Source organism: Colletotrichum chrysophilum (assembly GCF_026319265.1).
Source record: "Colletotrichum chrysophilum strain AFK26 chromosome Unknown scaffold_42, whole genome shotgun sequence".
Lineage (NCBI taxonomy): Eukaryota > Fungi > Ascomycota > Sordariomycetes > Glomerellales > Glomerellaceae > Colletotrichum > Colletotrichum chrysophilum.
In genome coordinates, this window is record NW_026517329.1 from 281,733 (window position 1) to 305,649 (window position 23,917).

Consider the following 23,917-nt stretch of genomic DNA (forward strand, 5'->3'; position numbering starts at 1 on the left):
AAAAAGCCGCTTTGTCAACAATACAAACAACACACTGGAAATCTATCAGCAAAATCGAGCAAGACTGCAAACACTCTTTGCGCAGAAGGATGTGCAAGATATTTATCCGAAAGGCACATTTGGATCTTTCGTATATCCATTTTTCGGAGATGAAGTCCGAACTCTGGACGGTTAGTTATATACAAAGCAAGACACGCAGTCGAATGTGTACGCCGAGATTCCTGCAGCGAAGCTTATCGCGAATTGCAAAGAGTTACCCGAGGGCACTGTTCATTCCAACATTGCTGTGACAGAGTCACAGTCAATACAGTTAGACTTTTGGAGGCAAGCCAGATGTCCAAACGGGACCCTCGTCGACTTGAACACCAAATTTCGGGCCTCAAAGCAGTCTCAGGCCAACCTCCCGCAACTTTATTTTGGAGTAGTGCTGCTTTCTCCTCAAAACCTGGTTTCGCTCAACAACCCCTGTCAGCTTGGCATCAACGTAACTAGCCGTTTCTTCGCGCCACAACTAACGCAGACTTACTGTTGGGGATCTCTGAATTTAGAGAACAGAAATTTTGAGTCCCAAAAATTCATACAGTGCAACTATTCATGGGCTGAAGTTCGACTGCGGTTATCTACAAAATGGACAGACAAGAAGTTTCGGATCACCGGGGACAACATGCCACACTTTTATGCGTACTCAAACGAATCGACACCCTGGAGCCCGCCCTTCTCTGTGCCTTCGGTAATATGAGCATGGAAACATACATATTGGATGGACTTCACGATAATATGGCATTAACAAGCGCTCTAATCGCAAACCTGGAGAACCGCTTGGAGGTCAGGCAGGATTCGAGCGCCTCAACTTCTTTCAAAACCTTACCTCCGATAAATGCCACCGTGGATGGTTACATCCTATACCTAGACACATTCATATATTCTACCTACCCCTTCCTAGCCATTCTAAGTTTCGCTTGTTTAGTCCACCTATGGACAATAGCATGCAGATGCGCGCGAAGCTTGGATATGCGGATCAGGTTGCCCTTGGATGTGGAAGGACTCGCACCGGAAGCCTACAACAGCCCTGCCACAAGCTTCGCCCTACTCAAAAATTCAAATGCAATGAGGTATATTCCACAGGGTGCACAAAACTTACCATCAGCCAAAGTCCACAAGATGATGAAGGGTGTACAGTTTCGAATGGGATGGTTCATGAGGGAGGCGGATCAGACGATGCATTACACGATCGGTGTGCTTAATGATGAAGTCTTCACCTTCATGGGAAGCAAATCAGAGATTGTGGCTGCGGGGCGTCATAGAGCGAGAGCAGACTGAGATCTTCTGAATATCGGAATTTGGCTGTAGCAGGATTGGGGGATTTACTTCAACATCGGCGGGATGGAGAATGCTACTTTCCCTTTGTGTTTCACCGGCTGTCATTCGGACGAGTTCTTCCATTACGTGTTCACAGGTGTACTGTTACCAGATTGGAGAACCATTTCCTTTGTATCAAACCCAGCTTGAGATAACCCAAACAAGTATTTTTGACTCAGACATCATTGGAATGGCCATCGACTATTTCGTTCACGAGTTGCATAGTGGCCTTAAGCTCGGCCAACGGCGTAATTTTGCCATACCTTATGCTCAAAACTGTCCAAACAGCTTAGTCAATTGACTTGAGGCTTAAGGCAACTTATTCCGTTAATGATGAGGCCTCACGGTATATTTGGAAACATCGATAAATACCCATGTGTTGGAACATAATTTTGGCGACGCACCAGAACGATGGAGGTGGTATAATTAGACCACAGAACGGCAGTAAGAACGGCGGGTGTGGTTGGGAGAAGAGAACAGAATAATGAACAATTGCAGCAGCCTGGCTGGTGAGCAAGAGGCCCATCCGCATGGCGAAATCTTTGCGCAAAAGCCTATGGGACACTGGCGTGACTGGTCACCGCATCCGACTGTTCAAAAGGGCGGAGTACACGTCAAGCAACTACGGGACAATATGGGCGATGACAAACACGAAGATCAATGTGCTTCCTGGATTACGTACCAATAGGATTACGTGGCGCGTGAGAGACATCTTGTGTTAAAGTACGCCATTTCCAAGAACCCAGAAACCAAGCCGCACTTGCGGTTGCTTCAAGAGACCGAAGGCAACGGTCAAGTTAAATCTGTAATAGCCCGACGAACGAAAAGTTTCTTATCTTACGATGGTTATCTCAAGGCTCTAGATAACCTTCACGCCCAAGAAAGACCCTGGGCTGAGCCACATCGAGCGGAGCCTTTTCGTTATCAAGCACGACAGACGCAGAATATGAAGACAGGGGGAGGCAGCAGCCGACGGTAGATTCACCCATGACATCAGGCCCATCTCCCTAAACTTGTCATGAGAACCACATGGCCACCATCCCGAGTCATCCCGTGCTTCAACAGCCCGCTTTCTACAGCATGCCCATCCCCAGCAAAGCATCCACAGTCACCTCACGAACTTGCGGGACTGCTTCCCCATGGGGGGCGGGGGCAAGCTTCAAAGTTCAGTGCCCCATCTCTCCAGACTTCGAGGACGCCGACGACAACCCTCCTCATAACGGTTTGCTGCATGCCAACAAAGCCTCTTCACACCTTGTCAGGGCCGGCTCCTGAGGCCCTTGGGAACGGCAGAAAGACGCGGCGGATAACTGGAATCCAAGCCCTGACATCATCTCAATTCCGTCATACCTTGGCCTACTACCCAGTGCCATCGTGACCAAACACCCGTCCCTCGCCATACCTAGCTCCGGAGCACTCATCCCGCTTCTGACTCGCGCCCCATAGGCCCCCTCCCTCCCTTGCAAAAGCCCATGGATACGGTCTCTGGACGTTGTCTTTCATATCAAACGCCATCCAAACCTCCCCTAAATCTCGCGATATCTCTCCCAAAGCCTCAAAACTCCATTCCATATATCACACCACAACCCCCAAGAACCGTCGTCAAAACAAAGACCCCCAAATTCTTCACGCTCAGAACAGGCATCGAAAAGTGGACCCCCATCCTCTGCTGCACAGAAGCGAGCGACCGTTACACCGGCCCAAGCCCTCGGCTCTCGGTTGTTCGCTTCTCCTCACCAAAAAAAGAATTGGAGTAAACAGCGCAGACGAGCCACGCGCGCCAGAAAAAAAACAGCCCAGGTCTCAGAAAAATCGAACGACGTCTGCGTGAGGGGAAAGCTGTCAATTCCGTTCCCTTGGGTATATCACATCTCCAAATTCCCAGCCCCCCGGCTCGGAATTAAGTAATCCTCCCAACTACATCTCATTATTTCAACGACACATCGTGAGGCCTATTCAATGCACAACGCACTGCGCCGCAGCACAACACAACGCACTACGTAAAAACGGTGAGATGGACACACGAAAACGGTGCTACGGATGAATGGGTACGTAGACCCGATTTCAGCAAATGTCGTGATGGGAATTGTGTGGAGCACCCCTGGGTCGGGACCCGCTGGTCAGTTGGCCACCTTTTCCCAAGCGCCCCCGAGGACGACGATGATTGCGGATCCCACGATAAGAGCAGGATTTTTTGGCGCCTTTCACGAAACGGTACGGCGGGGTCAGTAACTGGATCGTCGGACTGGGGCGAGGGGCAGGAGAGACTCAAGGAGAGAGGGTTGTTTGGCGTCGGAGGAAAACAGCAAGTACGTTCGATCAACGGGCGGGCGGCCGAGCTTGCTGTCGCTCGCTCGCTCTCCCAGGGATGGATGGCGGGCGGATGACCGTCATCGAGATCGGACCAAAAGTTCGATCTTATCGCTGCGGACGGCATTTCACATGTCTATGTCCCATTTCCAAATTCCCAAAGTTGAGGAATCAGAGTTGAAGTATGAGGTAAAATGCAGAGGGCATGTATAGTTTGGCCTCTCACTTTTCCTTGGAGTTTCAATTGAGTTTTCGTCATTGTTTGAAGGGGCGGACCAGCGGGCAAGCTGGGCGATGAGGCAATTTTTAGTGTTCGGACGCACGAGCACGACTCGGGGGTAAGGCCCCCCCCCCTTCAGACTTGAGATCGCGAGAGATAAGGACATACGGTCCAATGGGCGGGCGGAGCCTCGGAGACCGAGTTTTATTTTTCAATCTGGGTTCACTTCGACTGCACAGTGTGTGCTTGTTGTGCTGCGTGGCCTTGGGCAAAGGGCCTGGCATGTCGGGAGCTCGAGTGAGATCGTCCTCTGGTGGCAGTGAGTGAGTGGGTGGGTGAGAGCGACACGTTCGCAGGATGAGGATCGTGAAGGGCCGCCCCGTCGTTCATCAGCCAGGCCCCCAGCATTCTAAAGATGTTGGTTTGGTTCATGGGGGCAGCGGGAAGGGCACGAACGCAAAATCTAAACGGACGGGAGCAGCAGTCGAAAGGGACTGGAACCAGACCAAGCTTGTGCTTGCCTTGTGCGCGCTCCCCCATGGGGTGTGATGCTTCCTTGTCATCCGCTCCCGCGTGGTGCCTGTGTGTGCCTGGCCCTCAGTAGCTTCCCTCCCGGCGAAGAAAGCTCTCACACGCCCCCTTCCCTTCGTCCCAATTCTCACCTCACATTGGCCAATTCACCTTGGAATCTCGAGCTGATCGAGGGGAGCTCCTTCTCCAGAGTGGAGATACCGTGGCTTTGAGATCTAGTGAGATGTTCATGTCGAAAGCTCTCTCGAACGGGAAAACGCCTTAGGCAAGTGCTCAGGTGGAATTCCATTAGAGTCGGAGAATTTCTCTTCACAGCACTTCAAATTTCACCAAGTGGCACGGATCGTAAGTGTTTTGACGTTGTAGTATTTTTACAGAAAAAATTTGTATCGGGGCCAGGAGCCACGGGGGATACGTGGGAAAATCCCAGGTGCAAGAGAAAAGTGTGGTACAAGCAAGACTTTTTCGCTGGATGAGTAGTGCGTTGCCCCAAGGCCTTCCTTTGCCAAACGGAATCTCCATCTATACAACACAACAGAGTGTGCGGTCTATGACCTCTATCTTCTAGGATGCCCACCATGCTGTCTAAGTTTTCCCGTCTATTACTCTCTCATCATACAGTTGGGGGTCAACCGTAGATGAAAAGGCGACCTGTCCCAGGGGAGTCGTGAGATAGACAGCTTGTCCAAAGCTGGCATCCTTCTCTCCCCAGCTCGCCAGTGCGAATTGAATCGCTTACGTCTGTGGAGTGAATTAGCATCGATGAAGAGTGAGGGAAATGAGATGGAGTGATGACGTACGAACTTGGCCATGAGGGCAACCATGAGGTCGAAAAGACCGATGGCCTCGACGAAAGCGAAACCCAGAATGGCGTAGGAGAAGAGCTGGCCACGGAGGGCGGGGTTGCGGGCAACACCGTTGAGGAGGGCGGCGAAGACCAGACCGATACCGATACCAGCACCAGTCAGACCGATGGCGGCGGAACCCATACCCAGGTTCTTGGAGACCTCGACCATGGCCTGGGCGATCTCAGAGGAGTAGGCGCGCTTGGCCTGGACCTGGGTGAAAGCCTTCTGGGCGGTCTGCTTGCGGGCGACCTGGAGGGGGCTGAAGCCTGAAAATTTCGAGTCGGGTCAGAAATGGTGATCGGTAAGTAATTTTTTTTTCTGTGTCTCATGGTGTCGGGGGGACGGGAAGGAAGATCGATATCGACATCGAATTGGTGCCGGCGAGGCCAATTGGTCTCATCATCGGCGGGGTATGTGAAAGTTGTGGTCGTCGATGCCTTCTTTTCCTCCTCTTGCTTTCCTTCCCTCCTCGGATTCACCTCGAACGTGTCTTCAAAAACTTACCAGAGATGGTGCGCTTGGGCATGGCAGAGACACGCACCGCAGGGCGGGCGGCCTTGGTGGCCATCTGAGTGGCGAGTCTGGAGGCGAGGACGCGAGTGGAGGCCATTGTGACTGATGGAGGGGAGAGGTGGTGGTGATGGACTGGAAGGAAGAAGATAGGAAAACAAGAGACAGATTGGGGATGGAGAGGTAAAGTGGAAGGAGGAAAGGAGGAGAGAGAAAAAGCTTCGGAGACGGGAAAAGCTCTGCTCAGGTGATGGGCAAGCTCGGTAGAGCGAGAGGGCAGGGGCCCGGGCAACGGGACGGCGGAAGTTGATCCAGATGGCTCGGCCGTTGGGCCAAGGTCGGTTCCTCAGGTTCCACGGGTTGCTACTGTGTGAGGTGAAAGACGGTAGCAAAGAAGCCTGAGGTTGATACGGTGACTGGCAGTGCGGCAATACTGTAGCCATCCACCAGCATCCAACCATCGGATCAAACAGGAGAGACATTGGTGAATCCAGTCGCTCGGTGGGCCCGGCGCCGGGATGGATTTCGCAATGTGCGAGGCGTCCCAATCAGGTTAAGACTTGACTACCTGTTGACATATCGTGGACCTCCCATCCACACAACGGACCCAACACACACGCCCTCGCACCGATCTCGGGCATTGTCGGGAGGCTGGGCGGCGAAGGGCATCCTTGATAGCGAGACGGCGCTGCAAAAAGGCTGACCTTGGGCATAGCACTGCTGCGCAGGCGCCTCAGGCTTTGCTGCGCTGCTTAGAGGGATGAAAGGGCGAAAAGTCCCCTTGGCCGGGAGCACGAATCATGAGAAGTGGGTTAGGCTGTGTCAAGGCTGCGAATCCGCAAGGTTGGGTCCGTTACGGCCGGCTAAGGTAATGGAAATAGCAATGGATATCGAGTTGGGTTCCGTTACGGAGATGCTATGCTGTTGGTCGGGCATACAATGGATTATTTTCACTGGAATTGTTCAGCCGGTGCTGGTGCTGGCTGGTAACGGATCGAAGGTGAGAGATATCGATGACGGTGGATGTTGGGGGCTGCCAGCGCCTGCCAAATCCGATAGACGGGCATCCCACGGCGAGAAAATTTTCTCAAAAATCATTCCCTCAGGCACAGCGCGCTAGAGAAGAAGTCAGCTTTGATATCAAACCGGCCATGGCTTGTGGTGACCCCCACTCGACACCGTCAAAGGCCCCCACTTTGCGGCGGTTGGGTCCAATCAGCCGCAGCCTGGCACTCACACGTGCGTGGGTGGACCCGACAAAATAGCTCAAGCAAAAGCGACCCTAAGACGCCAGAAGAAAGTGGGCACGATGACCCAGCTTGGATCCGGTTCCAGAGATAAAAAGGGACGCGGTGAGACGGATCGCGGGTTGGTGGCCGTGGCGAGCGATGGTCCTCCGTTCTGTTTTCCCTCTTCATTTCTTCGCGCTGTCCCTCCCTCCCGTCCACCCTGTGTCGCCATTCTTTCCAACCGCCGCTTATCAGACTTTTCGCCGGGCCGCACCACGGGCGAGATGGGATGAAGTCAATCGAAGCACGCTGGGCACATAGACCTAGCGCTGTCAGGGACGCTTGTCGGCGACTGCACCCGAACACTCACACCCCCTTCCAGACGTCGCCCCCTACCGCATAAACAGTAGACGAGTGTTACGTGAGATCCCGGCAGAAATCCAGAAACCTGGCTGGCGTGCGCTGGCAGAGAGGCAACAGTGAGGTGCTGGCAGCTGCCGGCTCGGAAAAACCGCCAATGGGAGATGCCATCGCCCCATTCAGCCGACGTCCGAGGCTCCAGTGTCTGAGATGGCCGAGATGGGTGCGACGCCGTCCAGCGTGGCCGTATTGCAGGGTCCACAAAAGCGCTATCTGCGAGATTGATTCAGCGTCAAACGCAAATCTAGCGTTGTGTCAATCCCAGTGCTTGGTACCACCAACGCAATGCAGCCCTTTCACAGGCTTGGCCTGCAGTACGTACACACCTCATCACTGCCGTCCGTAATGTGCCGGGTCAGTCCTGTCTCGGAGGTCCAGGTACCATTACGGTTCGAGGAACCTGAAATGCCCGGCGGAAGAAAATTTTGCGGCCAAGCCGTTCAATGCCAATAGGCCACTGATGGCTGCTCGTAACGCTGACAGCAGTGCCACGGGTACGCTGACGTTCGCTGAAGAAGAAATGCCGGCACAACGTTGGCGCTCCTGGGCGTGGGCGATCGCCGTTGTCTCTCTGTCCTCTGTCTCTCGGTGCGTGCCTGAGGCGTAAGAGCCTCAAAAAAAATGACGCATTACCGGCGGACGTCTGCATCAGCCACTAGAATGCACCGCCAATCGTGTTGAGACCTGGACGCCAGTGGTTGAGTCGGAGCTTGCTTGTGCTTCCGAGTCGGTGTCTGACTTCTGCATTCTGATCGTATCTTAAATTGGCTGCAGCTGGTGTCGCAAGAGAAAAGCAACTGTGCTTGCTGACGCTATTGAGCCAATTGAACGGGAGATTCGACGACACCTGTTCAAGCCACGGGGGTCAGAACGTCAGACGGAATTGACTGAGGTGCCCATTGTGACGGTTGGGATGACGAGAACGACGGATGCCAGTCCGTCCGAGCTTATTGCAAAATTTTCTTCCCTTTGTTCGACCTTACCTAGGTCCGAGCTCCTTGTTCCTTCCTTCGCTTGTGGTTGGGTTGGTTGGTTCCTTCCCGGCGGCGTCCCTTCCATGCCCGTCTCCTGCCGTCCTGGACGAAAAAAAAAAAAAAAAAATCAGGGCCAGGCACGTTCAGCCTTGCAACCCAGGCAGGCGCCGCCAGACGGGACGTCGTTGCCTTAGGCTCAAGCTTAATTCCGTTGTGGCTGCATCATCAACCGAAACACCCGATGACGCCCAGCCTTTTTGGACCTGCGCCAACGGGCAGGAACGGGACTGTGAGACGTCACGCCCAGATGGTGCATTCGCCAATTCGAATCCCAGCGTCTTTCCGGAATGATAAATGAGTCTCAACCAACGGGAATAACAACCTTGCAAGCACCCAGGAAGCTGCAGGCCACCCTGTCAGAAAAGTTTTCTATTCCCGGGAGATTTCAATTGGGAAGGCTTCCAGTAAGTCGCTTCAACATTCCATACGAAGCCCAGGCCGATCATTTTCCTGGCCCTGCGAAAAATAGCTCCAACGAGGTCGACACGTATGAATTCCTCGTGCAATTGACGCCGACACGCCTCAACCTCACACGCGACGGCGCCAGCGATCCAACGGCCTTCCGGGCAAGCCCAACACGACGCCAACAATTAAAAAATCATCTCGGTTGCCGCCATTCGCAACCATCCAAAACTCTGCATGGCCCAAGCTCCTTTCCCTTTTCGGCCTCATATCTCACTCCCTTCCATCATTAACATCTTTTCGCTTGCGATAAATCCTGCTATCTAGTATTTGTCTGATTGACCCATGTGTCCCAAGTCTAGCAAGCCAATGTCTTTGCAGTGTAAGCAAGTCATCGGATGGCACGACGAAGCAATTCTTGCCACAAGATGATGGATACTCAGCGCGGCAACATCAACCTGTCTGCTCTACTAAGCGTTGTTCCAATCGTGGTCTAATGGCTCATAGTTACACTCAACCTAAGTTGAAAACTGAAATTTGTCCCCTCATTTCATATCCTTCGCGAAGCAAATCGTGCGTAGACAGGATCCCTGATATTGTGCGTGTGCGAGGGGACCCGTGCATAGGAGGCGAGATGAGTGCGTATTGGCTAAAGCATAGGTCTTCTCCTCTGCCCCAGATAGTTGTTAGGTCATCATTGTTCCACGGGAGTTGCGAATTCTTGACTCTCAAGTGCCCTGATGCATATTTTTTGTGACTAATAACTTCCATTCCAGCTGTTGGGGGAGCGAACGGGAGGTTGTCGTATTCATCATCCATGGCAGGCGGTTGGCATAAGTCTAGAAAGTCAGGTGGGAGACCGCCGCATGAGTCGGGATTGGGGACCAGGTAGACTAAGAAATTCTTAAAGGGTAAGAATGACCGATCGGAAGTCGTCCATTCATCCTTTGAACTCCGCGTGAAGTAGGTAGAATGAGATGTACATCGTGTGACACCTCCTTGATTTTTGAATAATAAGTATGAGGTGAACGACTTTCGACGTACTGAAGAGTACGCTGCCACTGACTGGAAGGTTCCAAGACAGAAGGCTGGGAACTTGATAGTAGAAGCTGTAACTGAGACTGCGACGGGCATTCTCAGCATGCCAGGCAGTGCTCTGGAATCCTGCAAGATGTCTTCAAGCACTGGATGCTGAACCGGTAATGGTGTATCTGTCCAGTCCGGAACCCACACCGGCACACCGTCGCGCTCCCGAGAAGGCATGTAATCGCCGGTAGTTCGATCGGCGAGTCGCATGACGTTCGTGGTTCTCGCTATCATTGCTGCAATTCCGAATCGCTCAGCGATCCAAGCGGCAATGTGCATGAACACCTCCTTCGTTGATTTAGAGTAATCCGCAGAGAACCCATCACTTTCCGCGCAGGTGATGAGACCGAAGACTGCGAAAACCTTATCTCTGGGGTCCGATGCAAAGCTGTGACGGGCTGAGTCTAGAACTTTGAGTAGTTCGCTAGAATTTCGAAAAGCTGGCTTGCGGTAGTTGACTACTACTGGAGGCAGTCGAGCTTTGATGTTTGGTAGCCAAGGTATTCAGCCTGATAGGAACACAAGGTCTCGTTTATGAAGCTCAGATACTTCAAGAGAAGACCATGGTAGAGAGTAACTCCCGCAAATCAACATTGCCTTTCTTGCTAGAGCAACTTCCTGGAGAATCCAAACTCGGGCGAAGTATCTGCGTTGGAATAATGATGACATTCCTTCTTGTAGTGGCCGCGTCTCCTCTAACGGGTCGTAGTCATACGTCAAAGAGAGGAGGAGCATTTGTTCGTTTGGGCTTGGCTCTCCCACGTAGATGAGAACATTCTGTGCTCGAGAATAGATCAGGGGCATTAACCGTACTTGGTGGCCCCTCTCTCGTATGTCTTCCTGGTTCATACAGACAGCATCGATCCAGATGATTCTCTTTGCCCCTCGACTCCTGATCCGTTTCAGTGCTGCCTCGCAGTTTGGTGTGACTGGAAAATCTCGGCCATCTAGTAGGATTCGCCCACGACGCTCCATAACATTATCTTCTCCTCCCCATGTATACGAAATCGCGTCGTACTCGGTCATGCTCGAGGTAGTGCTCTGTGACAAACTGCATCGAATCGTGTCGTTGAATTCGCCGGGCTCTAGGGTGAGAAGTCGCATATCTGTCCTGTTTTTCAAGGGTTGGTAGATAGAGCCATATTCAGCAGCCGCAGAGTTCTTGCCATTGACATTATTGCAGCTATGAGTCGCAAAGGGTGATTCGGAATCTGTTTCGAGCTCAGCTGAGCCGCAGCTTAAGCAACTAATCACACCACTTTGGGCGATGGTGTCCGGTCTTCGGCAAGACGGGGCATGTTGTCGGATTATAGGGGCTAATGTTGAGTTCTGTTCAAGTTGGACGGAGCCACAGCTGAGGCAACTTAGCAAGCCGCCGCTGTTGGAAAAGTCCAGCTTCCGACAACGCGGGTCATGCCATGCAACCATGAGGAAGAAAAAGGTGTCGGTGTCTGTATGATGATGATTGAAGCTGAACGTACAAGGAATCAATTGTCTTGACCGATAAAATTGCCCCAGCGCTTACATACTTAGGTGGCACGTTAGGCAGTTTCGAAGCGGGGTCATACGGGTGAGCTGCATGCCTAGCCAGGCTGATTAGCGGGCGTTCTAGCAAAGCCTCGAATCATATTTCACCAAGTATTTTTGCTGTGTCATCAGTCCCTCAAGGCTCAGAGACACGCGTAGGAGTAGTGTGCGCAGCAGTTTAGAATAGGTGGAACACAACTACGAAGCCATGTATGTACTGGAATGATAGATATACCCTAGTTCTCCACAGCACTAGGTGCAGCGAAAGGTGAGTTTTTTCCCGATGCAATCCCTATTGTTATGAGTGAGTTTAATCTTGCGGCTGACCAAAGTGATTGGGGATAAAGTCCCTCATGCTACCATGCCGAGTTGCCAGTACGTGTCAGTCCGATAGCTGAGAATAAGATCAGACAGAAGCATCCAGCGAGCAGCCCCCAATATTACGCCTCGTATTATATCCTACTTGGCACAAACAAATGTAAATTCTCCTGTTCTCCAAACGCCCTTGTGGGATGTCCCATCCATGTACAAAAGTCCTTGCACACGCTCCGGCTCATTGACTTCATCGGCCGCGCAGAGAACTGCGTACTTGCTGAATCTGCCTTTCGTTGTCCTCCCGTTCACTCTCTCATGGAGCCAAGTGAGTGATTTCCCGTTTACAAAGACAGAGACATTTCCAGGGTGGGTAAACTGAAACTTCCCGTTGTCGTCTGGCTCTGGCAGAAGGTAAATGCTGGCCTTATTCCAGCCCGCGTAAGCTTCTAGAGTCTTGAAAGTGATCGGAAAGCCGTTGTCACACCGTGAGTATGCCTCGCTCGCCAGACCAGAGAAATCTCTGTCGTTCCTTAAAAAGACGAATGAATACGTCTTAGCAGCTCTCCTTCCATCGATATAGTCGCCGAATATCTTAAACACCCATGGCGGGGGAGGAATATGTACATCCCTCGCTCTACCTATGACGTTTTTGGAGAACGACTCGTAGGATTCTTCGTCGTACGCCAAGACTTCGTCAATGATGCGTCCCAATCTGAATGCAGGGAACCGGATCGCGCCAGGGTCTTTCTGGGACACCGTGATTGGCAACCCTGCCACCTTAGACACCGAGCGATACTCTCTCCTGAGCTGAGGAATCAACGAGTCCGGGCTTTGAAATGTGTCCTCCGTCCAGTTGGGTATCCACGCTGAGTCTAGCACAACTGCCTCGCTCACTGTTGCACGGCGGACAACATCGACAGCCCTCGCAAGAAGGGCCGGCAGGCCGAACCTCTGAGCTATCCATAGAGCAGTCGACGTGAAGACCTCTGCGGGTGTTTTGGTGTAGTCGGCTGAAAAGCCCTCGCTCTCAGGGCATGTGATCAACCCGAACACAGCAAAGACCTTGTCGCGTGGATCTGCTGCCCGACTGTTACGAGCTAAGTCCAGGAGGCGGAGGAGGTCGCCGGTGGTTCTGAAGGCCGGCGCCTTGAACTGGATTACAGGAGGCAGCGCTTGCAATCCTGGTATCCTCCCGTCCTCTGATACTAAGCCTGATAAAAGACCGCGAGCGGCCAAGTTGTTGACATGGACCAAAGACCATGACAATGTGTGGCTGCCGCAAATGAGAGTTGCCTGTCTTGCCAGTGCAACTTCTTGGATAATCCACGCCCGCGAAAAGTACCGGCGACTGAGTAGCCTCGCCAAAGCCCCCTGGATCTCTTCTCGCTTGCCAGGCGTGGTATTATGCTGAGCCCAGGTGAGATGTTTGAACAGTGCCGGTATGTCACTAGTCGCTTCTCCCACATAGATGATGACTTCTCGTGCGCGTGAGTATATCTGCGGCATCAAGCTGACTTGGCGCCCTCGTTCGTGAAGATCGTCCTGGTTGACGCAGATAGCGTCAATCCACACTATCCTTGGTTCCCATTCTTGCCGAACTCGCCTTAGCACAGCCTCGCAGTTCGGAGTGACTGGGAAATCTTCCGAAGCGATAGAGACCCGGCCCGACTTGTCAATGATATCGTCGTCGCCTGCCCAGGTGTAAGAGATGGCATCGTACTCCTCGTAACCGCGCGTTGTCGTTGTGACCGCAAGGCTGCAACGGACTGCATCGCCAAAAGACCCAGGCCAGACGGTGAGCAAGCGGATCTCATCCTCTGCCAGTGGCTGGTAAAATATGTTTTCGCTGTCGACCCTGTGGCATTCCTCGAGTGAGAATGGGTCTAGTTCTAAAGAGCTTTTCAAGTCATTGTCGGGATCGATGTCGAGCTCCGCCCAGAACTCGTCCCAATCCCCATCATCCATGATGGATCATGGAATTAGTTTGCCGGCAGTTCATTCACTAGATCGACACGAGTATGTCGAATCATGCAGAAAAACGAATCAGGCTATCACGGGCGGGGTAAGGCGGCGGAGCTGTGTTGCACATTCGTGCTGATTGGGAATGAGTAGTACCTAGTGCTGCTCCACACGTGCATGACATTGCCTCTTTTTAACTGGACGCAACATCAACTGTATGTTACATCCATTTTCTGTGAGCAAATCCTGTGAGCTTCACATCCCCGAGATTGAAGTCTGATGAGCAGTGCTAGTTTCATCGGCACGAGTCTGACCTTGTCCAAGTCCAAGCATGCTAAATTGAGTTGGTAGCAAAAGCTCAAGCAAATCCTAGGAACATACACATATTCGATGATCTAAACCAAGCCAGTAGTTCGTGCTGTCTTCCGGCAAGGTTGTCTGGTTGCTAGACGTCAAGAACATGCATATGGGAGACCAATAGTGATAGCCATCAAAGGTGATTTGGTTTTATACAATGTTTTTATATATACACGAATAGATGTGTACCCCCTCGTCCAAGAGGACAGCCGACTCTTTCATCACGCCGGACCAGTCCTCCACACCCCTAGCATAATCCGCTCGCAGATTCGCTTAGACGCAGCTGTCGCTGCCAGGAACAAAGGTTCCGTCAGAGTTCTCGCAGCCGCACTCGCCAGTGTTGGGGTCCTTGATGCATCCAGCGCCCTCGCCAGAAGAAGTTCCCTCGCCACTGTCACAAAGTCTTCGTCAGCAATCACGTATCTCCCACACAGTTCCTTCGTCGCAAACTCACCTCCAGAAGAAGGTCCAGCAGTCCGCGTCAGTCGTCATCTGCGAGCTCGTGGGCGGGTCGCAGGTGTACGCGGAGCAGGTGCCGTAGGGGGCGCCGTTGTTGCCGTCGTACTGGTGGTCCGTCTCGAAGACGGCGAAGGTCTGCGTCTTGGAGGTGCGCGTGTTGTGCGAGCACTCGGCGGCCTGGATGGCCTTGGACACCTTGGTCGCGCTGCAGTTGTAGACGCTCGGGCAGGCGCCCTTGGTGTTGGAGGTGGCCGGGTCGAGGGTCGCGGCCACGAGGGCGGGGGCGGCGAGGAGGAAGTAGGCGAACTGCATTTTGATTGTTTGTTTGGTTGGATTGAAGCGAATGTCTTGTCAAAAGAGTGTGTTGTGTCTGTGTGGTCCGGCCTGTGGATTGTTGAAGTGGTGATGATGGTAATAGCAAGAGGCACATATTAGATCGAAGGAACTTTGACTTTTATATCATCTCCCTCCCATCCCATGGATCGTCTGCCCGTTCCCTCCATTGCTGCCAAACAACTCCTTGGTTCCGAAGCTGCGTAGCGTCGACATGTAAATTAGCTCCCAGGACCCGCCGCGTTTCGAACAGATTCCCATCGGGCCATTACGAGCAATCGGGTCGCGGCTCCGGCATGTCCATCCCGCCCGGCCGGGAAACACCCCTGCCTTCCCGCCGCGGTCTGGACCAAATTTACGTAGTTTCTTGTGTTTTCGTCCGCGTTGCCTGTTTATGTTATGTTTTGACACGAGGTTCAAGGTGCACTGGCAATTGCTTGAATTTTTTTCTCTCCTGAGTTTTCTGGAAACATTGCTCCCCCACAGTCTTCGATTTCTCGTGGTGGAGCCGGCAGCACATTCACAGTGTCTCGACCAAAAGCTGTGTGACGCGCCACTCCATCCAAGTTAATAAAACAAAACCAAACAACGCTCATCTCCCGAGACAACACTACCACCACCAGGAACACTCATCTTCGAATAATTGCGGGTGTTTCTTCTAGACCACCACGGCAGTTTGGAAGAAGCACAAATGTCTCGAAAACCTGTCACTTCCCGCCTTCACGTAAGGGTCAGTCGTGCACCTCCCCCCAAACCCGTTGTGGTTCATCCCAATTCCCCACACCACAGCCAGCCCTGCTCAGGGGGATTGTTGCAGCCGCAGCGGGAGATTAAAGGCGATCAGTGGGGTTTCCCGCTCCCTCAATCAACAATGCAGCTGGGGTTCAGCCACTGCCGGCAGGTTGAGTGGTTGCTGACGACGCGCTGCAGTTTTTAATTCGTTGTTGCAAGTCTGGACGAGGGCTATTTGTCTACGCAGGAAATGGTTCGCGGGATGGCTGAGGGAAGAAGAAAGCTGCTGGCGGCTGCGGGAGCGGGTAATGGCAGCTGATGTTTCTATTCTCGAACTTCCAAGGCTTTCGATTTCCCCTTTTTCTTGATGTCCAGGGAAAATTGTCTGGAGCTTGCGGCAAGTATGAGTTGCAACTTTGCAGGACCTTTCCCCTCTGTCCATCGAGCTACGCGTTGTCGAAGCTCCTGAAAGATTCGTGTCTTAGAGTCGCATGCAATCGCGGACGAGGTCGAGGGCGGCAAGGCAAGGCAAAAACAAGCTAGCCCAGCTCACCGGTCGCCCTATCTTGGCATCGCAGCTGAACGGGCACACCATCGGGAAACGACCATACCCAGGCCAATCGAATCAAGCAGAAGCATCGGACATTTTCATGTCGCAAGGTGCGGGGTGTCGTACGCAGCGGAGCATTTCTCAGTAGCCCTCCTCTAGGATTCTCGGTGAGCCAAGACGTCCGTCTCGGTGTTGAAGCCGCAACCCATCCCGCCGGCTCTCTCTATATCCTCTTAGACCCAGCTCATCATCTTCTCTTTCATCGCCATCTCTACCTCATATCAAGAACCACATTCGGCCCCTTCTCCCCCCTCACAAACGCCCTCAAATTCTCCCCCACAACCCTCCTGATATTCACCCGCGTCTGGTCCGCACACCACGCCAGATGCGGACTCAGCGTCAGATTCACCCCTCGCGCCTCCTCCCCAAGCAGCACGCTATCCGCCCCGCTGCCCGCCGGCTCGACCTCGTACACGTCCGTCGCGGCGCCGTACAGCCGCCCCTCCTTCAGCGCCTCCAGCAGCGCCCTCTCGTCCACCGTCCCGCCGCGGCCCACGTTGACGATAATCGCGTCCGGCTTCATCAGCGCCAGCTCCGCCGCCCCGATGAGGTTCTTCGTCTCCGGCGTGAGCGGGACGACCATGAAGAGCGTCGTCGCGCGGCGGAGGACCTCCTCAAAGGGCGTCCTTTGCTGGGCGATATCGCCGTTGGTGGTGGTGTTGGGGCCGTTTGTGGTAGCGGGGGTGGAAGAAGGCGAGTCCTTGCGCGCCGCCACGAGGACCTGCATCCCCAGCGCCCTGCACATCCCCGCGATGCGCTGCCCGATCGGCCCGTACCCGACCATGCCGACGACCTCGTTGCCGCACGTGTGCGGCGGGCGGCCCTCGGCGTCGAGGAGGAGCGAGGACATGCTGCCCTTTGTGCGCCACGGGTTCGCGTGCGCGGGGGAGTGGTCCATCATCGTGTTGTGCAGCGTCACGAGGCGGCGGCGGGTTGAGAAGTACTGTTGTTCCACTGAGCATTGGTGTCTTGATGATGAGAGGGTTGACGACTTACGAAGCCCAGCGCGTGTTCGGACACAGCTTCGACCGTCGCCTGCGGCGAGTACATGACCGTGATGCCGCGCTTCTTGCATTCTTCCAGGTCAATGTGATTTGTGCCCGTTGTTTCCGTGATGATGCATTTTCTGCGATGAACCAGTTAGCCTAATCCACCTCGTCCATCGTGTTTTCAATCTCCCCGTCAAAGAATGCGGGAAAAGAAAAACCCACAAATAAGGCGCCTCCCCCAAGGTCTCCTTGCTAATCGGCACCGTCGTCGTGATCAGGATGCTCGCCGGCCACACCCGCGCCGCGGCGACCTGCGGCTCCGACGGGCGCGTGTACTCGTACCCGATGACCTCGTGCGTCAGGTCGCCCGTGTCGACCTCCGGCAGTGCCACGTGGATCGTCTCGAGCTTGACGACGACGTGGTGCGTCGCCGAGGGCAGGTTCGCGGGGCGTTTTATCTCTGTTGCGGGGTCGGACATGGTGCTTGCTCCTCCCTTTTCGATTTCTCGCCGTATTTTGTGATTCTTGAGATTGACTGAAAAGAAGACGAAAAAGATTGAGCTGTGGGGAGTATACGGCTCTAATGAGGAGTTGGACGTTGACAATCTAGATGTGATGAAGTTAACGCAAGGAAGTTGGTGAGCTCTGGGAGCTTGGGCGCCCAAGGTGGTGGGGGCGGGCCGTTATGCAAGACGGAGGCTACTACTTTCCCTGTAAAGCTCAAGAAACAGAGGCCTTATAACAACGAGTATTCAATTGAGAGAGAGATACAAACATTGACTATATACCGTGACGTGAGGGGAAAATGCCATCTAGGGTCCTCAACCCGGCACCACAATATGTCTCCCGCTCCCTATCACACACGCTAGGCCCCGCGGATCCGACAACCGGCGGGCGGGGGGGCACCAAGATCGGCCCTCCGCGCATGCAAGCCGTCCACCGCAGGGCGCGGGCGGCACTTGGTAATTGTCATTTTGACGTTTCGCACGTCACGCAAGTAAGCACGCATGCGGGAAGGATTCCAATCCCGGAGCCATCAGCGGCATCGATACGACGACATCCGTTTACCCTATCTCGAAATGTCAGATCCGATCTTGACATCACGCCCTTTCGTGGGGTCCCGGCTGCGGCAGGGCGTCTGCGGGGAGGCAGGGAATTCCGCACCCCGCGGAAAACTTGCGATAAGACAATGTACCATCCTGATGATTTTACAATTTTGGGTTCCAAGGCACCCACAGGTATCAACTTTTTGATTTTGGCATCTCGAGGCATACCTGCCCGAGAGCAATGCTAATAATATTTCCTGCACTAAACCTCTCCCATTTGCAAATCCAAGCAACCATCATCACCCGCCCCTCACCTCTTGAAGGTCGCGCTCTTTTCACCCCTCGGAGGCGGCGCCTTGCGGGCCCCCTTCGGCGCATCGTCTCCCGTCTTGGCGTACGGGTCGAACGCCGGCTTCGCGACCTTCTTGACACCTCCCCCGTTCCGCTTCGCGTGAAGCACCGAAGCAGCCTGTCCGTAGTCGAAAGCCTCCTCCTCCTCGTCGTCATCACCCTCGCCTTCGCTCTTGCTCTTGGCGGCCTTCTTAGCAGCCTTCTTCGCCAGCTTCTCTGCCTCCTTCTGCTTCTTCCTCTCCGCCTTCTCCTGCTTCCGCGCCTTGGCCGCGGCCTTCTTCTCGGCCTTGGCCTTTCGGTTCGCGAGCGCGGTGACGTAGTTGTCCAGCTTCTGCTTCTTCTCAGCGGCGATGCCCTGCGCCTCCTCAAGCTGCACTGGGTATGCCCGATCCTCGGCGACGTCTTTCGTAAGACGCTCGACCTCGGCTTGGGCACGCTGGTAATCCTCGGTGTACCTGGCAACCTTGTCGGCCCTCTTCTGTTCGACCTTCGCCTTGCGGTCACCCTCTATAGTCTTGCCCCTCTTGCCGCTGGGCGTACCGTCTGCCCGCTCCAGCACAATGTCGACAGAGCTCTCTTCCGATCCAGATTCGTCGTCACTACCATCTGACTCCTCTTGCGCCGGGGCCCTGCGCTTCGTGCCGGCCTTCAGGGTGAACTCCTCCTCGACCGGAGGCGCCTCAGGCTGAACAGCAGCCTTGGCTTCGGCCTCGACTCCTCCCTCCATGGCGACATCCTCTTGAGCGGCCGCCTCAGTTGTTGCTACGTTCTGCACGAACTTTTGCCAGGGCAGCATGACGAAGTCTCCGAGACCGTTAGCCGCAGACGGCGTCGCCTCCCACGCCGAACTCAAAGCCATGTTGCCGAAAAGCTGGGACTGAGCCAGTTGGCCCGGCTCCGCGGCAACTTCAGCTGCATCATCCACCGCGGTCTCGACCAATGGCTTGGCTGGGCGAGACGGCAAATCCGAGCGGAAGAAATGGTACAGACTCGGCTCCTCCACACCGCGCTCTCTCGCTTCTTGGTACCGTGCCCAGATGTCGGTAACATTTCGTCGGGCAATGTGGGAACTGGGGGGGATGAGAGCGTGCAAAGCCTTCGCATCAGGCGGCATGCGCTTGGCGATGTCGCCAATGATCGCGTTGGGGAGCACGTATGCAGTGCTTTCGTCTTCTCTCCGCGCCACCTCATCTCTCCAGGCCCAAACAGCCCTGTAGACGGCAAACTGCTGGCCTGAGAAGGGCGCTGGGTGCTTGAGCAAGAGGCCGTACCAGCCCCTGGGACCCTTTCCAGAGACCGGGTCAAAGTGTTCACCCTCGTATCGAGACAGAGATTGGCTCTTGGACTTCTGGAGAACAGTCTCGATGTAATCGGTTCCAGGGTTACCACGGTCGGACTTCATCACCAACTCATTGCGGACCTTATCATAGACGTAAAGGAGATAATGTGTGTCAGAGCGGGCGTAGTAAAGCATTTCCGGGGACAGTGGGCTGTCTAGTGTTAGTAATGTGTGCGTCAACCCCTTACTTAGACTATACTTACCGCATGCGCCAGTCGGCCATTTGGTATCTCTTATCAGCATCAAAGTTGGCAAACTTGCTCAACAGGAATGCTAAGCTCCTTTGGGGGTAGTGGAGAGCTTCGCAAGCATAGAATGTGTCGAAGAGGCCGTTTACATACAGCCCGAGGTCGCGCTGCAGCCAAATAATGTCCATGTAGGAGCCGTGGAAAACCTAGTCTCGTTAGCGCTGTCCATATGTGAGTTGAAGGTGAGCTTACTTTGACGATGTTTGGATCGGCAAACACCTGGTTAAGAACCTGGAGCTGCTGTCTCCAAGGCTTCAGGGTATCGACAACCCAGTCTTTCTCGCGCGTGCTGATCTGCATCAGTGATGTGAGTCCCACATATGTCCTGAAGTCGTGATGTTCCAAGTCGACAGCGATCTCCTTGGCGTTCTTGAGCTCCTCCAACATCTCCAGCACGCCCTCGAAGGTATCGACCCATGTCGCCTCGGTCTTGTCGACGGGTTGCCAGGGAATCGGTTCGGCTTGTTGATAGACGCGGTCGGGGTATTTCGCTTCGAGGATCTCGGTTTCGTACGGGTGCTTGTACCTAATCTCCCCGTTAATACTCTTAATTGAACCTCTTGTCTTGTGGCGCTTGTTTATGCGAGATCTATTCTGTTTGGAGTGTGCGGATTCGTCCATGTGAAGTAAAGGCAAGAAAATGGTGTAATCATACGTAACAAAGCCGTCCGTCTCGTTGGATACCAAACTTTGCTCAAGCGGTACCTTGGCGTGGGGCTTCTCGGTGAGAATGGGCTTCCATGTCGCATTGTTGTCGACAGGGGGATCGAAGTTGAGCTGGGGTTTCGAGATGTTGGCATTCCGGATGACCTTATCAGTTCCGGTAGTCTTTGCCTTCTTCGCCTGGGAAGCCTGCGCAAGTTGTTAGCAATCCAAAGTCTCCTGTATCCGTCGTAAGGCGCTCACATCTGCGGTGGGCGCATCCTTCCTCTTGATAGCTCCCGTGTACTCATCGATCGAGGTATCGGCCTTCTCCAGTACCGAGTCTACTACGTCCACAACGCTCCGCCAGCGCATATCAATGTCGTCGGCATCTTCGAGATTGGGCGCGTTGAGGCCGCAGACGCTGGCCGCTGACTTGAGGAGGGTCGTGGAAAGCTCGAGGAGGCGCTCGGTTTTGGCGTCGAGGTCGTCGCCAACGCCAGGGTTCACGGCGCGCTGGAAAGCAAGGTCCTCGGCGGCGATGCGGTTCACCGAGCGGGTGGTGGCCACAAGCGCGGACTGCACCTTCTCCTGGAGAGACTTGAAGTCCTGAGGGGAGGTCATGGTGTCGGCGCGACGCTTGGGGTGTCGTGAGCGTTGGTCGCGGCTTTGGCTGCGAAGTTTGACGATCAAAAATTATGCCAATTGGGAGAGGTCCCTTGCTGATAAGATAGTACGCCCCACTGACCGTCTTATCGATACGTATGGATGAGGTAAGCAGCGATCCAGCTGTCACTGACGTAGAAATGCATAGTTGTGTATGGTCGGTAGGAAGAGCTGGGGAACCAAGGTTCTTGAAATGATTGTGGCTACGAGAAGTAGACGAAATACATGAGTTTTCCTTCATTGAGTCAATTTTGGCCTCAATTCAAGAGATGCGGCAGATAGAAAGTCGAGAGTAAGGTGCTGACACTCAACCGAGCCTCAGACTTACAGCGGATGCAGCCGCTGTGACGCAGTTGAGTGCCTAAGGAAAAGCCGTGACGATTTTGCCTCGACTTCTCGCCGCCCTCCCTAAACTTCATCTCACGTTCTCCGTGACATCCGTAACACAACACCCACCATGTCTGCCTCGTTAGCACCCGAATGCAATGAAGTCAAGGAGTGAGTCGCCGGGTGAAGTCTTTCTAGAGCTCAAACTGACAACGGTGACAGACGCTACGACACGTGCTTCCTGAAATGGTACAGCGAAAGTCAGTCTTATTCCCATAACCCGCTCCCCTATGGCTGTTTGTGAGTTATATCTGACGTAGGTGTAGAGTACCTGAGGGGCACCGGCACGGATAACAATGAGTGCGCCGACTTGTTCAAGAACTACCAAAAGTGCCTGACGGTGAGTGCCATCTGTTGTGTGTGGTCTAGGCCAGCATGAGCTGAGTGGGCAACTTCGCAGGTGGCGTTGAAGGAACGCGGAATAGACAAGCTTCTGGATGAGGCACGGGAGGACAGCAAAGAGAGCGACGCGACGTACTTGGGCCGCAAATGTGAGTTATCTCAATTCCTACGTGATGGGAGGCCAATCTGACCACTCATGCAGGACGTGATCCAACTAGCAACATATCTCGCGGTCGGTTTGGCGTTTTCCAGGGTTGCATTTGTTGGGCACAAGGTGGCAGTGTAGGAACCGCAATCTCAAAATATGCCCCGTTCTTCCCCATGACGCGTCCAACCGCCGTGTCTCTCTGCATTTCATCATTCGTGAGCCGCCCAGGACTAAGTTATCCCTGGACAGATAACCTTAGCGTAAGCTTGAATTCCCCGAGAGAATCCCCTGTGTGGACGGGAGAGCTTTGAACAGAAAATAAAGTATGATGGCAGTGCATTTCACAGGTGGCATCATCGTTATGCTGTTGCAAAGGTACACTGCAATGTACTTGGCAGCACTGCCAACGGCAAAGATTGAGATCAGCCCGGGTCTCCATCAACGCAATGCATACTGCGAGAAGATCTGAAGATATTGAAACTGACAATCCGTCAAATCAACCAACGAGAGCACCGCAGTCGGGAAGCGTCTTGCGGACTCCGAGGGCCCACGTGATTGCACATTTTTCTTCCATTCTCGTCGCTCAGCTGGGAGTCCGTCGTGGTCCGTCTCTGGGAGGAAAGAAACATTGTTCCCAGTCCCGGATCGCGTCAAACGTCAAAGCAGGGACCAGATTTGGGCCAATCCAGAAGCAGCTCAGGGCGGGTTGTTCCAGGTTCCAGACCGCCCACATCCCAGTCAAGACAATGTGAAGCTTGCAACTGGCCCCCAATCCACTGAGGTTTGTGCCGTGTCACCTTAGCGGCCCCCCGTGTCTGTCGCCGTCGCAGGCTTCTGCGGGAGTGTCAAGGAGGGGAAGGGAAAAAAAAAAAAAAAAAAAAGGCCACACACACCGCGCAGCAAACCGTGTCCAGTTCGGTGGGTCGCCCTCTGCTCGCCCAATACCGAGCGGCAGCGCAGCGCTTCAGCATGTTCGACCCGCTAACGACAGCATTCGCTAGCGGCAGGACATCGCTGCAAAGACCAGGGGAACAGCAGGAAACAGGCGGTCCGCTGTCGCCAATAATTACATTGCCAATTCCCGTCCCGGGCCACACCACCCAGGCCCAATCCCCGATTTGCGAGCCTCCTCTCCACGCGCGAAGCTTGTCCCTTGCCCACCTCCCGACCCCGTCTCCGACATCCAAGGACCAACCCCCCGTCCGCTCCAATTGTCCAGTCCCTTCTCCTTCCCCAGACAACGCGCGATAAACACGGCTGTCCTGTACCACCAGCCTATCTCGAGTCGAGTCTTCCACTGGTCACATCGTCATATCTCGTCCCTGAAAGACCCGGAAACCCCTCCAAGCTCGAATCCAGCTCGCGATCTCGCCCCTCGACCTTCGAAAGCTCCCCCCTCTTGGCTCCCCCGCAATCGCAAGCCCGCAGCCGCAAGACGCCTCGAGTCCCTCCTCCGAACCCCAAGCGCACCGCAATCAGCTTGGCGACAAGCCTCGGCATGCACAACCCAAGGGAATA

The 23,917-nt window shown here is 54.1% G+C and overlaps 5 protein-coding genes across 5 annotated transcripts; 1 reads left to right on the forward strand and 4 right to left on the reverse strand.

Moving 5' to 3' along the window:
- Positions 1 to 5,155: 5,155 nt before the first annotated feature.
- Positions 5,156 to 5,878, reverse strand: ATP9 (ATPase complex subunit 9; the record flags this gene model as incomplete). Its single annotated transcript, XM_053178826.1, has 3 exons — positions 5,156 to 5,161; positions 5,221 to 5,534; positions 5,773 to 5,878. 3 exons carry the CDS (start codon positions 5,876 to 5,878, stop codon positions 5,156 to 5,158), a joined length of 426 nt encoding a protein of 141 aa, XP_053037297.1.
- Positions 5,879 to 14,380: 8,502 nt separating this feature from the next.
- On the reverse strand, positions 14,381 to 14,878 carry COL26b_005997 (uncharacterized protein; the record flags this gene model as incomplete). The annotated part of the gene is made up of 2 exons (XM_053178827.1): positions 14,381 to 14,498; positions 14,562 to 14,878. The coding sequence occupies 2 exons, from the start codon at positions 14,876 to 14,878 to the stop codon at positions 14,381 to 14,383; spliced, it is 435 nt and encodes a 144-aa protein (XP_053037298.1).
- Positions 14,879 to 16,452: 1,574 nt separating this feature from the next.
- Positions 16,453 to 17,709, reverse strand: COL26b_005998 (uncharacterized protein; the record flags this gene model as incomplete). The annotated part of the gene is made up of 3 exons (XM_053178828.1): positions 16,453 to 17,184; positions 17,238 to 17,367; positions 17,453 to 17,709. 3 exons carry the CDS (start codon positions 17,707 to 17,709, stop codon positions 16,453 to 16,455), a joined length of 1,119 nt encoding a protein of 372 aa, XP_053037299.1.
- Positions 17,710 to 18,586: 877 nt separating this feature from the next.
- On the reverse strand, positions 18,587 to 21,480 carry COL26b_005999 (uncharacterized protein; the record flags this gene model as incomplete). Its single annotated transcript, XM_053178829.1, has 4 exons — positions 18,587 to 20,117; positions 20,170 to 20,360; positions 20,407 to 21,066; positions 21,121 to 21,480. 4 exons carry the CDS (start codon positions 21,478 to 21,480, stop codon positions 18,587 to 18,589), a joined length of 2,742 nt encoding a protein of 913 aa, XP_053037300.1.
- Positions 21,481 to 21,979: 499 nt separating this feature from the next.
- On the forward strand, positions 21,980 to 22,868 carry COL26b_006000 (uncharacterized protein; the record flags this gene model as incomplete). The annotated part of the gene is made up of 5 exons (XM_053178830.1): positions 21,980 to 22,020; positions 22,072 to 22,109; positions 22,176 to 22,249; positions 22,310 to 22,400; positions 22,747 to 22,868. The coding sequence occupies 5 exons, from the start codon at positions 21,980 to 21,982 to the stop codon at positions 22,866 to 22,868; spliced, it is 366 nt and encodes a 121-aa protein (XP_053037301.1).
- Between the last annotated feature and the right edge of the window lie 1,049 nt (positions 22,869 to 23,917).